Source organism: Drosophila virilis, chromosome 4 (assembly GCF_030788295.1).
Source record: "Drosophila virilis strain 15010-1051.87 chromosome 4, Dvir_AGI_RSII-ME, whole genome shotgun sequence".
Lineage (NCBI taxonomy): Eukaryota > Metazoa > Arthropoda > Insecta > Diptera > Drosophilidae > Drosophila > Drosophila virilis.
In genome coordinates, this window is record NC_091546.1 from 22,885,645 (window position 1) to 22,900,151 (window position 14,507).

A 14,507-nucleotide genomic window follows, 5' to 3' on the forward strand; every position below is an offset into this window, starting at 1 on the left:
TCACAACTTGAGCTACAAAATTGAAGCGTTGCAGAAAGAAAAGTTACACACTTTCCCTTCCATCCATGTGAAATAAAATTTAAGTTTGCCTGAGGTTAGCAGCACATGTGTGAGTCAAAAACCCAGTTGAGGCCCCTCTATGCCGCCCCGCCCCATCCGAGTAAAAACTTCTGTCAGGACAATCCGGCAACCCTGCCCAGCCAATTGCTCACCTCAGGCACAGAGCACGTGACTTGATTTCCAGTGGCTTGATTATGGCTCAGCTCTGCTGCCTTTAGTTTTGGCCAAGCACCGAGCAGGGCATTGCAAGGTGTTAAGCATTCGTCTTAGTCCCCTTCCGCTGAAAAGTTCACGTTCCTGGTCAGCAGCGCGCCAGGCAATTAAGTCCGACCCTTTCTGGGCCATTGCGGTTGAGATTTTCTTTGTTCTGCTTTTCGCCTCAATGGCTAAATGGCTGAAATTTGTCAATTCGTGTTAAGGCCAATGCGGCACTTTTTCAATATGGACTACATCGTATTTTCTCTCAGCCTGCTCCTTGGATATGGATCTCTTAATTAGCTGAATTCGGCTTGAAGCTATGCTCGAAAGCTCATTAGATGTGAGCTAGACTTTCTTTTTGTTGACTTACTAGGATTTAACCTAGGTAGATTATTTGTGGTGAAAATAGAAAACAGCTTAAATTACAACTTGCAGCTAGTTATTTAAGTGTACAAGTAATGCAATAATAGAGACATAATATTATAGATATTATTGCATATATTATAAGATTCGACTTCCTCATTCCTTCTGGGAACCAACACAACCCTTAGCTAATCCACTTTGCTTCGCACGTCCCCAACTTGACTTGAAATGTACACTCTATAGAATAGAAAGCAGCGTAATCACGTATTCATATTCAATACCAAACCCGAAAAAAAGGCCAATATATTTTAATTTGAACATATCCTATTCAATTTAGTATGACCAGAAATCAATGTTTTAATTAGTTTCTAATGAGATTCCCGAGTGAACTGAATATTCAATATTGCATATAATAGGTACTATCCTGACCAAAGACCGTTTGACAATCAAAATGATTTTGCATATTTAAAATAGTTTGGGGAAAAACTGAATTTGCGCTTCGGACAAACGTGCGGAGATATTTTACTGGGCGGCATAATTAAAACGTGCTTTAATTGAAAATATGGACGATGTAGCCGGGACAGCTGAGAGCTTTAATTATATGAGCAATTGCAATTGGTAGGGCGTATGGCTGGGCTGTTGGAATTTGTGCATATTGTCACATAATGAAAATACAAAATAATTAGCATTTTGTTCTATCAACTCGGGCATATAAAATATGTGGAGTGAGACGCAAAATAACAGACGGCACCAATTTTAAATAAATAACATAAAAAATCAAATGAAATGAGACGTGCTAAAAATGCTAAAATTGATCAATTTGCATGCAAATTCCAGTGAAAGCAACAACAACAGAATATTGAAATACATTTGTCTGATGTATAAAAATAAAAATATGTAAATGAATCATAAACAACAAATGCTAAAAAAAAAGATAAACAGAATACAACAAAATAAACTCTACAAGTTGTGCTATTTTATGCAAAATTGAGCATGTGTGAGTGTGGGCGTGAGACGAAAAGAAAAACCTTTATGTGTGAGAGGCCTGACAGTGGGCCGTAAGCAAATTTGCAGGAAATTCCTATAGACAGAAATCAATCAAAATAGTTCGAGTAACAAGAAGCACAGAGACAATGTCTATAACTATGAAAAACTTAGGGTAAAAAATGGCTATCGAGTGAAATGACTAGATAAATTGACGGGTAGATAGAAGTGTTATTATTTATATATCAATAGCACAAAGAACTTCTCTAACTTTTAATTAGCTCGTAAGAACTAATTACTCTGCTCAATTCACTTTGCAGTTTCTTATCCGCCAACGACGGCCTCTTCGGGTCTGTACACAAGCGAGTCGCATTGGGGCGAGGGCGGCAGCAATAATATCGGCTATGGCAATTCCGATGCAACGCGCTCCAATTACGGTCAGGATAAGAGTAAGTATCCAAGGAGATCGGCGCATCATCGAGAATACTCAATAGATCACCTGGCACCCTATTTGTTTTACCACAAAACATTTGCTTTATATCTCTGTCTATCCTCTTTTTATTCCCATCTTACTCTCTCTTTCTCTTGTGCTGTCCCAATCATCATCATCAAAAAAAAAAAAAAAATTGTCAAAATCGCCTCCAGATACGCGTTATCAATCGAATTTGAATGAAATCGGTTTATCAGAACAAAAATCCTTCCTAGATAAAACGCAGAATGCGATAACCGGAAATGGCAATTCCCCTGGCGCCGCCGTCGTCAGCAGCGCCGACAGCGACGCCAACTGCGCTGTCGCCATAGCGTGGCTCGCTCTGCTGCCAACATTGTTAATAGCGGTGCGGGGAGAGGTTTGTGCAAGTTTTAGTTTAAGTATATGTTAACTTTGAGCTACATATCTACTTGATGTAAGGCTTTCATCTAGCATATGAACGATATATAGATATATATACACTATATAACACAAGCTACTCGTATAGCCCCTAGTCAACAAGACCGTAGTTATGATCCGCCCCCGAAACGAAGTACGCAACAAAGCCAAATAGAGCTTGCTGCTTAAATAATGTGGCAACCCTGTGTGTGAACCTAACAAATATATATTAGCTTATCATATATAGTAAATATATATAAATATTTATATGTATAGTTAAAATTTATAAACTTTCACAAGGGTAAACAATTGCAATTTAATTTTGCTTCAATGCTGTGCTTAAAGATGAAAAGATAAAACAAAAAATTCAGTATATAACCAATTTGATGCACTCAATTGGAGTCAAAGAGTTTTAATAATTATATGATGAATATATATATATTTGTGCGTTAAACGCTGATGGCATTTTTATACACACCCTCACACAAGCACACACACACACGCACCAGATAGTTGTCATACTTTTGCCTTAAGGTATGCAACATTAAAATGCGAATTATACAAGTATATTGTTAGAGCAAAAACAACAACATATCGAGAGTAAAAATCATTTAAATAATAGTACATAAATATAAAAAAGGATGTTCGATTGTGCAACTGTGTGTATTTAGGTTTTTGGTGCACCCAATTATAAATGCATTTTTCAGTTGAAGCAAAGCTGTAGACTATAATATGTTGGAATGCGTCGAAAGTATTAGAAATAGGCTGGTCAAGCGCTTTATAGCTGATGCTGCTCTCAAGATGTATGTATGCTTATGTGTTGTAGAGTTAATAGGCGTCAGTCACAAAATCTTCGATATGAAATAAATCATATTATTCTCACATGCATCAATACTTCCAGTATACCCTAAACTTCCTCAGAAATAAAACTCCATAAGAAATCATTATTCCAGAAGTTCATTTAAATTAATTATATTCTGTCTTGGAATCATGAAAAACTATGTTGCCAAGGAACCTCTATTCTTCAGTTTATCAGAGTTTAAAAAGAATATAAACAGGTATAATTGCCATTAAATACACCCTGCTTATAATGCTACCCATAAATAACCCAATCGATTGCACAAACTGGATATTTAATATGTTTTTTTTTTTTTTACATTTGTCCCATCCGTTTGTTAAAATACTTAAGCCTTAATAAGTAAATTGTAACTAAGGCTTAAATATTAGTGTAAAAAAAATATACCTAATGAGAATGTTAAACATTAAAGCTATAAAATTGTGTTGCTTTCAATACAAAACGAAATATGTTAAATATAAAATATATTAATGAGTTACGAATAATTGCAAAGCTAACGACACAAAAAAAAATACATATATACAAATACGTATATATATATGTATACATAAATATATAAAAATATATATACACTAAATATATATAACTATGTAACTTGTATTTAAGCATACGAAATGAGTTGAAGCTGCAAAAAGGAAATGGCATATAAATTGATATAATAAGCCCGACTCCAAAATGAGCAAATTAAAATAAAAATCAACAACAAATACGTGTATATGTGTGAAATGCTTAATTGCCAACCATATTGAAACACGAAACACACCGACACCACCAACAACAACAAAAACAACAACAACAACAACAACAACAACAACAACAAACACCAAATAAAAAACAACAAGCACCAACAACAACAAGCACCACAAACAACACGAATTAACAATACATAATAAAACAAGTGGGAAAGTTCCAGTCGGCTATTCTTGATCAGCAGATACCCTACCGAATGTTAAATACCCTCACTCATTATGATGTGCTGAGCGTGGCTTTCTTTCAGGTAAATATTAAAAGTTTAATTTCTGTATGCTCAACTGTAAAATACTTAAGCACCTTCCTATTTCATAATCAATCAGAAAGTCATTCCCTAACTTTTATAGGTCATGGAAATTCGATGAAAGAACAATCAAATTTTCGATAAAAAAAAGTTAAGCAAAGTACCTGTAGCCCACAGCTTTTATTCATTCTTCATGTATTTTATTCGTAGTATCGTATAAGTCCACTATACCCCATTTAACCATTTACAGATTACGGAGTAAATAAAGTGCATCACATTAATAAACAATTAGTCGGTGCACAAAGTGTGAGGTAACTTCGAAACGATTGAACTGAATATTGCGACCGCATTTTATTTGTTATGCCATTTAATTTATTCATTTTTTATTGCACACAACATTTTCAAGTCATTGAGAATGTAAAACAAAAAAGAAAAGTATAATAATTAATAAAATTTGTCATTTTCAATTTAATTATTGTTCCCAAATGCAGCCTGTCGTCGATCGGTTTCATGCATTTTTCATTACAGTTTTTCAATTTTTAATAAAAGTTCAAGCGCCGCGCATTGTGTGCCTGTTGCCATGGCTTATGAGAGAGGTAGAGCGAAAACGAGAGAGACAGAAACACAATGGGAGAGAGCACAGGAAGCAAGAAACAGATTTTTTAACACAATTGATTCTTGTCGAATCGAATAGCTTGACTTGGGTTAAAAACATGTATTCACTCTATCATAGGAATATATCGCACAACATAATTTTTGTATTGAGCAATACAAATTCGAGAAATTTACCCAAAAGCATTTCTTGTACAAAACAATGAACGCCAAGCCTTAACATTGTTGTGAATGCATGGATTTGTGAGGGCGCATAGCAAACGAACAAAAAATATCAGTGTTCAGAAAATGAAGCAATGGACCCAAAGCGTTAAGCAATAAATATTTGTAAAATCGCTATGCAAATGCATTTGTGAAGCGCTCAGAAAATAGAGCACGAATTCAAACATACGAGGAATTCATGCCTTTATCATTAGAATTTCGTGAGAGTGCGAGGCTACTTAGAAATTAGAGAAAGCAATTCTCGTAGTGAAGCGTGTGAGCGTTAATCACTAATTATTCGTAAGAGTAAGGTGTAGTTCAGGTAGATATGTATCGCAAAGACAAGATTTTAAAGGCTTGGCACTAATTGGCCACCAAAAGAAATGCTTCTGCGCGAATTCCTCGTATAGTCGAATGCTTGCTTTATTTTCTGAGAGGCCTCACAAATACATATGCCTCGCGCTCACACGACATTTCATTGTTTGACGTTTATTGGTCACTTTAGGAAATACTTCTCTGCGAAAGTCCCTTATGATCGTGTGCCTGCGCTATTTGCTGTGCGCCGAACTTTTCGTTAACTTTGCGCTCTCGAAACTTCACTGAGGGTTGGTTTTACTGTATAATTGATGGGTTGCAGAATACCCTGTTCATTCAAGCGGGCTGAAGGCTATATTTAATTTATTAATATACAAAGATCTTAATATCAAGATAACAAATAATATAAAAATTTGCATATAATTTAAATACTTAAATTTAATAGTTTGATGTTCCAAATTAAAATGGGCAAGAAGTGCAGAGTAAATTGTAAAATTGGCTTTCAGTGTGGCGGAGAACTGGGTCAAAATTGCAAAAATTGCAATTATAACTTCAAATTAATATTTTACGATTTTAGGACTTCCCAATCAAAATTAATTAATAGCTAGATTTACAAAAAATGTGCTGCATTTATAGAGATTAGGGGCATGAAGCGATTCTTTTCTCATTTATTAAAAGGTCATGCTGGGAAGCTAAACAAAATGCGGAAATTAAATTGCGAGGCAAGCAAAGATACCGGCACTATTTTCATGTTGATGGGAAAACAAGGACCACAGAATGCGCTGTAAAAGAAATAAAGGGAAAGCAAAGCACAAAATCAGCTTGAAATCGCGACACAAGATGTCAATTTCATTACGAGAAAGGACGATGCCAAGGACGGCGAACAGGACTCATCTGCATAAAGGGGAAATTATTTTTGCTACCAACTGCCAACAGATACAACAACAACTAAATGGCAATTGCAATCGCAGCTGCTTGGACAAAGTTTTCCACGCCAAAAAAAGAAATGTAGAAAAAAGATCCAAACGAAAATAAATCCCCGCGAAACGTAAAATGCTGAAATGAACTATTCACGACAATTTCCGCAATGCAAGAAAAAGTCTTCAACTGAAATTTATGTAAAGCAACAACAAAGTTAACAAAGTCAACAAACAAATACAAATGAAGCCAAAATACTGGAAAAATAAATTACGCCCAAGAGGAACTAGCAAGGAGAAGCAACAAAGAATTGGGCACTTGCAAAAAAATGGAATTATATTTATGAAAAATGCATAGCAAATACCTATTACTGCAGCTACTTTCTATTAACCCTCGAATGCACTTATATCTCTGGTCAGCCCGGAAACCCCTCCCATTCTCAACGAACAGCAGCAAAATGCGAAACTCTCTTGCAGTTCCTTGTGCCTGCCTCTCAAGCCTAAAAGAGATACTCATGAACAGGGGCGTAACAGCATTTTGATAATGGGACCCAGTGTATGGCAAAGTTTTGTGCGGAACATGTTTGCCACACTTTTTATCTGCGCCCAATTCTTTATGCGAGCAGTTTATTAAAGGATGCGAACAACAGGCAAGAAGTGTCCTGCACAAAAGAAGTCCTGCGTGCCAGCACACGAGTGTGTGTGTGTGTGTGTGTGTGAGGTAAAAAGTTGTAAGTGCATTTCGCATAAATGGAAAATTGTTCAATTTATCGGCGCACAAAGGAACGCAACCCATGAGTTGGGAACGTGGTCAAAGAATAACTTCAGAAACTTTATGCAATTGAATAGATAAATATTTATGCTGGTCAAATCGTGTGAAGGGACTCCCCCGCTTAACCCTTGAAGTCATGAATATTATGACTTTATTTCCGTCTCACTCCCAAGTTCTCGCCACAAGTAATTGCCACAAATGAGGCGCATCAAATTTGATTTGATTTGAGCTTTTAAACCAAAACAAGAATACAACGCTTGAAGGACAACATTTAAAGCGCTGTAAACAGCCATAAGCAGGATAAAGAGCTGCGTAAGAAGGATGATAAAAATATCAACAAGCCAGCAATAAAACATTCAACATTCAAGGAGTGCAGAGCAGAGCAGAGCAGAGCAGCCAAGTGAACATTGGACCATTGTCGAAATGACATCAATAAAATATTTAAGGCGACAACAAAGAGAAGCAGCCACCACATTCGCATCCACGAATGGCCTTCATGCTTCAGCTACCTCTGCCCCTGCTTCTTATTCTCCTCCTGTTCCTGCTCCTGCCCCTGCCACGCCCTTACAGTTGGCAAAACAAACTCAAGGAGTGCGCTGAATGGGTAACTCCACTCGACTGGCGCCGTGGCAAACGAGCTTAACAGGATAAACCGATGAGAACTGACGAAGGCGCTGTGAATGAGGTTGAGATTGAGGAGGAAAAGGGTTTGGGGTTAAAATTGAGATTGAGACGAGAAACTCACTTCAGCAGGTTTTCACTCGTCTCGGTTTCAACTCGACTTTGAAGTGCAACATCGGAATTTGAATTCAATCGCAATTGCAATCGCTTCCCTGAGAGCCCCATTCCACGCCCAGCTCAGCTCCATCTCCATAACTGGCTTTTTATTGCGGCTTCCCCTTCTGTTTTTCTATCTGTGTATTATTTGTGGCTGCTCCGTGGCAAGCGGCTTAGACTTGTTAGCAACGTCTTCCAACTGTTTACGGGTCTTAGACGAACAGAGCGGTTAGTGGAAATGGGTGGAGGCAGTGGACGGAACCAAAGTTTACTCTGGAAATCGCGACTGACAATCAGGGACAGCACATAGATGGGTTGCCATCGATAGGCAAAAGACAGCAATTGGGATTGGAAACCGAATTGGGCAGTTACTTTAAATGTTGACCAAATAGCCCATAGACTGGATATTCCCTTGGTTCGGTTTTGGTTTCGGTTTCGATTTCTCATAATTTGCATCATTATTTTGGTGGCTGGTGGCTGCCTCTGGAATTGGGTAAAGATAAGAACTTAAGTATTTCTGCATTTTTATGAAATTTACATATTTTAATCAGCCAGCGTCGATTTCCCAGAGGCAATCAATTTGCGTTTCGCCTTTCAAGCAAAGAATCTGTAAAGATTTTATCTTCCTTTCTGCTCTTTGATCTAATTTCGTTGCGTAGTTACGAATTGAGAGGAATACTTTATATTTGAATTTAACTTTTGTCTACACCTTAACCCATTCTGGCCGTTATCTAAGAGACCTGTCAAGCCGTCGACTGCGGCTAGAAATGATAAACGAGTTTTCCCGTTTTCCGTACTCGATTGTTGCTTCCTTGGCAAATTTGCATTTAATTTTAAAGTGTTTCGACTATTAATAGGCAGGCAATTTGAGAGGTCATGCCTCTGTCAAGTCAATAAAGTATCAAATTACCATTCCGGCCCAGAGGCCATTCGACTAATGAGTAACGCCCTTAGTGAACGGCTTTTGAAGTGGTCGCCTCTTGGCCCGGGGTTAATAGCAAGCTGCTGGGCAAATATTCGAATGGTGGCCATAAACTTGTTAAGCTCTGGTGGCCATCATTCTATTTTATGATAATTAAATATGGCCTACCTTTTCTGAGCTGGCGCCAGACGCACTGTTTGTTGGCCAAAGGACAACAGAATATTCATTGATATGACGATTCGAATCGTGTCCGAGCGAACCCAGACGATTTTGACAATGACCAAAGAAACCTATTCTTAATCTGTTTATAGTATTGAAGAGCCTCCAAATTTTCGCACTTGACTCATACTTATATGCTATTTTATGAGCTGCCCTACATGTATGCATCCCTCTAATACGAATATTTGGTGCTTAACGCTCATTGGTCGGTACGAATATTGATCATATCCTTGCTCAGATGCATTTCTTACTCTTAACGCTCATCGGTTATTGGTTAAAGGCGAATTCTTTCCGAGATCGCTCTCTTGCCCGCCCTACTAGGCGTCCTCTCACATACATATTTTTTAAGTTTATAATTATAGTAACGCAAATCTCAAATTCCTTTTTCGGATAACCACATCCTTGCTGATCCTGAAGAGTCCTGTATTCACCAACTCGCATAGACTAGGACTATAAGCTGGCTAAAAGTCATCAAAAGCGTCTAAGCAGTTTCCGAGATATCTAGCCACGTTTCTAATCTTAAAAGTCAATCATTCTAAGATAACCCAATAATGTTTTGATGCAAATTGACGCAGTTGGTCCCTACGATCCAAACGCACCATTTCTTTTAAAAATCTGCAAAGATATGGCCGAGCTAGGGCTATTTTTTTAAAAAGGATATTAGTACAAAACTAGCCGTAACTTGGGCACATCAAGGACTATCGGCATGTCCTTTGGCTATCACACTGTCCTTTTCTTGCCCATTCATAAAATATAATGAAAAGGACGAAAGTCCTTTAAACAGCCACGATATGAGGACATTTGGTTTGTAAATTCAAATGGTTATATCTCAGCAGTATCCTTGCGGATCCTTGGAAGTACTGTGTCAACCAACGTGCATTGACTAAAACTTCAAAGTGGCCAAAGGACATCAAAATCGTCCTTCTGGTTGCAGAGATATGGCTACTTCTCTGAAAAGGACATTCTTTTTATAGCCATATCTTGGCCATATCCTTAAGGATATCAGAAGGATATACCTTTCCGAACTCGTGAGAAGCAGCACTATCGATTGGCATTTAAGGATTTCCAGGAATCGACAAAAAATTTCACGAAATTTTATTACAGGGGTTTAATCAGAAAATGGCCAAAAATGGCCAAACAGAGATTTGTTTTATAATTTTAAATAAATTGTTTATTTTTCCGAAAGTTAACAATTTGGTTGTGTTTTAAATGTATTTTCGATTTTAACGTAATATTGCTACATCTAGCTTAAAATACGTCCGATCCTGGAAGGAATAGCCTTGTAAGATTCGTAAAAGTCCTTTGAATCGATTAGAGTCCTTGAATCCTTCAATCTAAAAAGATAAAAGCACATTTGAATCAAAAATATCATAAGCGAGTTAAAAGGGTATTTTGAGGAAAGAAATAGCCATAACTCGGCCATATCCTTGCAGATTTTCAAAAGACATGGTGCGTTAGGATCGTGGAGGCCAACTGTATCGAATTGCATTAAAACATTATGGGGTCGTCAAAGACTCATGGCCTTGTAAAATTTTTCGCGATATTCTAGAAAATATACCAAAATCCTTGATTTCTTGACAATGACAAGGAACATTTTGATGTCCCTTGGCCAGCTGGTAGTCGTAGTGAATACAGTGTGATTGACACAGGACTCGTCAGGATACATAGGTATATGGCTGAGCTATGTGCTTATTCGTAAGTACAAGAATGTCCTTTTTGCTTAGCTGTTTTTATGACTTTCGTCCTTCTTATAGAATATTTTTGAATTGGATGATGAGGACTATCAGCTGAACAAAGGAAATTTCGCCTAAATTTTCTTAGCGGTATAGAAATTCTAGTTGATGCAGGCCGATGCGCTTGGCCCTAACGATCCCAACGAACTTAATCTTTCGAAAATCCGCTAGGATATGGCCCAGTTATAAGCATTCAAATATACAATTTTTACTTGGCCTGCCAACAAAAAATTTATTGCATACCCCAAAGGAGGCCAAAAAAATTGTATTCGCGGCTGTTAACAGTCGGCTGTTAATGTAAATAGCATACTGTTAAAAATGCTAACAGACGCCCTTTAAGGTATGCAACGTTTTATTTTCTGCCAACCAACGTGACCAATGGGCGCTTAAAAATCAGAATTTGTAAGCAATTTAAATTCTTCATTAAATATTTAAAGATAAATATTTAATGTATTCATATTATTAAGAACAAAGATAAATTAAATAAGATATAGCGTTTTTTATATAATTGAATACCACACAATATTTCAGGAGGCAATTAATACAATTATCGCATTTAATTCTATGCCACAATGCATGTGATATTTCCTGCAGCCGGAAAAGCCACACTCAAACAGCTGAACACCCACACAAACATAGATATAGACATGTCGTAGCTCACTTGAAATCTCGTGCCAAAAGTGAAAACTCCGCTGGGAGTTTGGCTGGTAACAGGAAGATGAGGGACGGGGAAGGCCATTCAATTACACCTGCTTACGAGCATTACAACGCCATTATGGTATGTGTGCGGAGTGCCAGTGTATGTGTATGTGTGTGTGTGTGTGTGTGTGTGTGTGTGTGTGTGTGTGCTCTTTTATGCTGGTCACTTGGCAGCAAACGCGCTGGCGGCAGCTCGACTACGTCCTCAACCTTGTGCTGCAGACTTGCCAACAATTTTATTACATTTTCGTCTGTCGACACTTTTGTGTTGTTACTATTGCTGCTGTGGCTGCTTATTACTTAGCAGCAGCAGCAGCACAACTCGAGCCCAAAGTGCCAACAATAATAATTACAATAGCAACAAAAATCACAGCAGCAACTGTCTGCCAAAAAGTTTCGTTGTCTCCGTTGCCGTGTGCCAAAAACAGTCGACGGCAAATGCCACATAAAACATAAATGAATAACAGCAACAACAGCAACAATTAGAATATACGAAAAAAGAAACAACCAATTGCTACGACTACCAAAATACCCTATGTCAAGTATTTAATATAAATTGCAATTAAAGCAAGTAAATCCTCAATATTACAGAGTTAAAGATAACTCTGATTTTTACATCGAGAAATATATATTATGTGATTAAGAGCGCCTGCTGCGAATCTTCAATCTCGCTGCTGCCGATAACTGATTACTGTAGGGTATGACAATAACAGTTAGCGACGACAACAACAATTAGAGCCAGTCACACACAAACATGCAAAGCAGAGACAGAGCAAAAGAGATGAATATACAAAGTGTGGGGGAGGAAGCAGGGTGGCGGCTATACGGCGCACTTTTGCAATTTGGATGCTCACGAAAAAAGAAAAAAAAAAGAGAAGGAGAAAGAGAAACTAAAACGAAACTCGGCTGCAAATTTTTGGTTATTAAATTTTCAATGTGGATTTGAGTGCCCCCCTCCCTCTACCTACACACACACACACACACACATTCTACTATATGTAGCTGGCGTAGTTTTTGGCCCTAGACCAGACGCAAAGTGTTGAAACATGTTACACACTGCAAGCAGCAGCAACAACAACAACTACAGCAACAAGGAGTTGCTGTTTGTTGGCGTGTTTTTCGTGCAGATTTAATTAGTTTTTATTACCACAAAAAGAAAATGTGCCGCTTATTGTTGTTGTAGCTTCTGCTGTTGTTGTTGCTGCATTGCATATGGAACATTTCATGGATGTAGTTTATGTTGTTGTTTTTATTTTTGTTGCTATTGCCTTCTTTGGTTCTGTTTGTTGCGATTTGGCGTCGGTGTCGCTGTTAAATAGTTCCATTTTATGTTGCATGTGTGCACCCTTGTGTATGTGTGTGTGTGTGTGTGTGTGTGTGTACATTTCGTGTCGCTTAGATAGACAGAAAAATACATAGACTCGGTGTGAGGCAGTCTAAAAAAGAGAGGAAAAGTAATTTACTTGACATTTATGTTGCAGTTGTCAAGGACAAGCCGCAATATACAAGTACAAATGAATGTATGAATGTGCTCTAAAAGGAACCAAAACATTAGCACATGACCTGGTTTACATGCTGTTTTATCAGTATTTTTCTTTTGTATATAAAAATACATTTTTTTCTCTCTCTTCTTTCCTTTTTCTACATTCAGCATTTTATCCATTTTGGCCACCTTCTCTTGGCCACCCTACCTATCTATATATCTATCTATTACCTATATGTATATTCATCTAACTATATATAACACCGCCTTGTTTCGCATCTCCATTTGTCTTTTAAAACTCTCACTCGTTCTCTCTTCTACTTTTTATTTTACTTGCTCCGTTTTTGGCTCGATCCAGCTCTCTATTTTGAAGCAATGTTGAAATCTTGCTACTAAATTGGCTGTGAGTCCTCGTCTATAGTGAATGACATTTAAATTAAGGACATATCATATAAACATTTCTCTAAGTAGTTTATCTTCTTTGCCATTAGCTGTCCGAAAAAAAAGGTCAGCAATCGCAATTTGGCCAGCCGCAACCAACAACAGTGAGAATTGAGATCTGACGAGAAGGTGGCCTCAACAGAACCAACAACAGCAGCAAACGATAATGAAAAAGTGGAGAAACAAAGTTTGGCACTAAATTCACAAATTGCTCAAGTTTTAAAGTTTCGACAGCCCCATGAAGGGTTGAGAGAGAACATTTTTGGTTTGGGGAAACTATTCAAAAACAGAGATTTACGCAATCCATAGGCGAGAGGGGCTGCCCAGGAAGCTAAGCCAAGAAGTTCGAATAGAGCCGGGCGGGGATAGTTAACAGATTTGCTTGCATAGTTTGTGGTTTGTTGCCTTCATTTAACTGCCAGTTGGTAAATTGAAACAGTAGCAGCGATTGTTGTTGTTGTTGCAGTTGTTGTAGGTGTTCTTGTTTTTGTTGCTAGTTTAACTTGGCTTAGTTGAGTTATTAAAAAGCAATTTGTGGCCGTCAAGGCAAGTGTGTGGCAGATTGAGCGTAAATGCAGCTGAGCTCAAAGTTACCCCGCAGCGCAAAAGTTGTTTTTTGATTGCGTTTGGGTTGAGGGGGGAGGGCCCAAATGGATTAAGCTCCATACGAGCCAATCTGTAAGCCAATCTTTAGCTAAGCAATTTCAATTAGAAACAAAAAAATATAAAGCGTGACTTCCAATGCTGCCACTTTATGCGACTTACCTAGTTCACGGAATAACCTTTCGGAAATTAGGTATGGGGATGACGACTCTCTCCGTATTATGTACTTCAATGTAAATATCTGAAAATAAAAAAATACATACATACATACATAGCATAGTCAATCTAATAAATGCCGAGTTTGATCAGGACATCTTGAGAAACATAAAAGTTCTTGCAAAAACTTAGTTTTCGACAGATTTTACCTACGGCAACTGTAAGATACAATACCCGATCTGGTCAGTACCATCATATAAGCTGCCTGGAATGGGGAGAAATGGAAAAGTCCTACTTGGCAAAAAAACAGTCAGACGGAATTTCATAAATGTTC

At 37.7% G+C, this 14,507-nt stretch overlaps 2 protein-coding genes across 8 annotated transcripts in view; both read left to right on the top strand.

The window, feature by feature from the left end:
• DIP-zeta (Dpr-interacting protein zeta) overlaps positions 1-4,213 on the top strand; it is a 182,136-nt gene extending 177,923 nt beyond the window's left edge. For 5 of the 7 annotated variants that reach the window (XM_015172608.3, XM_032437552.2, XM_070208977.1 and 2 more), the window contains 2 exons: positions 1,926-2,054; positions 2,251-2,927. In XM_015172608.3, the coding sequence (XP_015028094.1) occupies positions 1,926-2,054; positions 2,251-2,486 (365 nt within the window). In that variant the 3' untranslated portion in view covers positions 2,487-2,927. Of the gene's footprint in view, positions 1-1,925; positions 2,055-2,250; positions 2,928-3,935 lie in introns of those variants that run through there. The other 2 variants (XM_070208975.1, XM_070208974.1) reach the window with 2 other exon arrangements.
• A 23-nt stretch (positions 4,214-4,236) lies between these two features.
• The window catches only part of LOC6627632 (mitogen-activated protein kinase kinase kinase 7), a 35,436-nt gene continuing 25,165 nt past the window's right edge, over positions 4,237-14,507 (top strand). Inside the window, exon 1 of the mRNA XM_002051062.4 lies at positions 4,237-4,326. Coding sequence (XP_002051098.2) covers positions 4,276-4,326 — 51 coding nt within the window. The 5' untranslated portion in view covers positions 4,237-4,275. The remainder of the gene's footprint in view (positions 4,327-14,507) is intronic.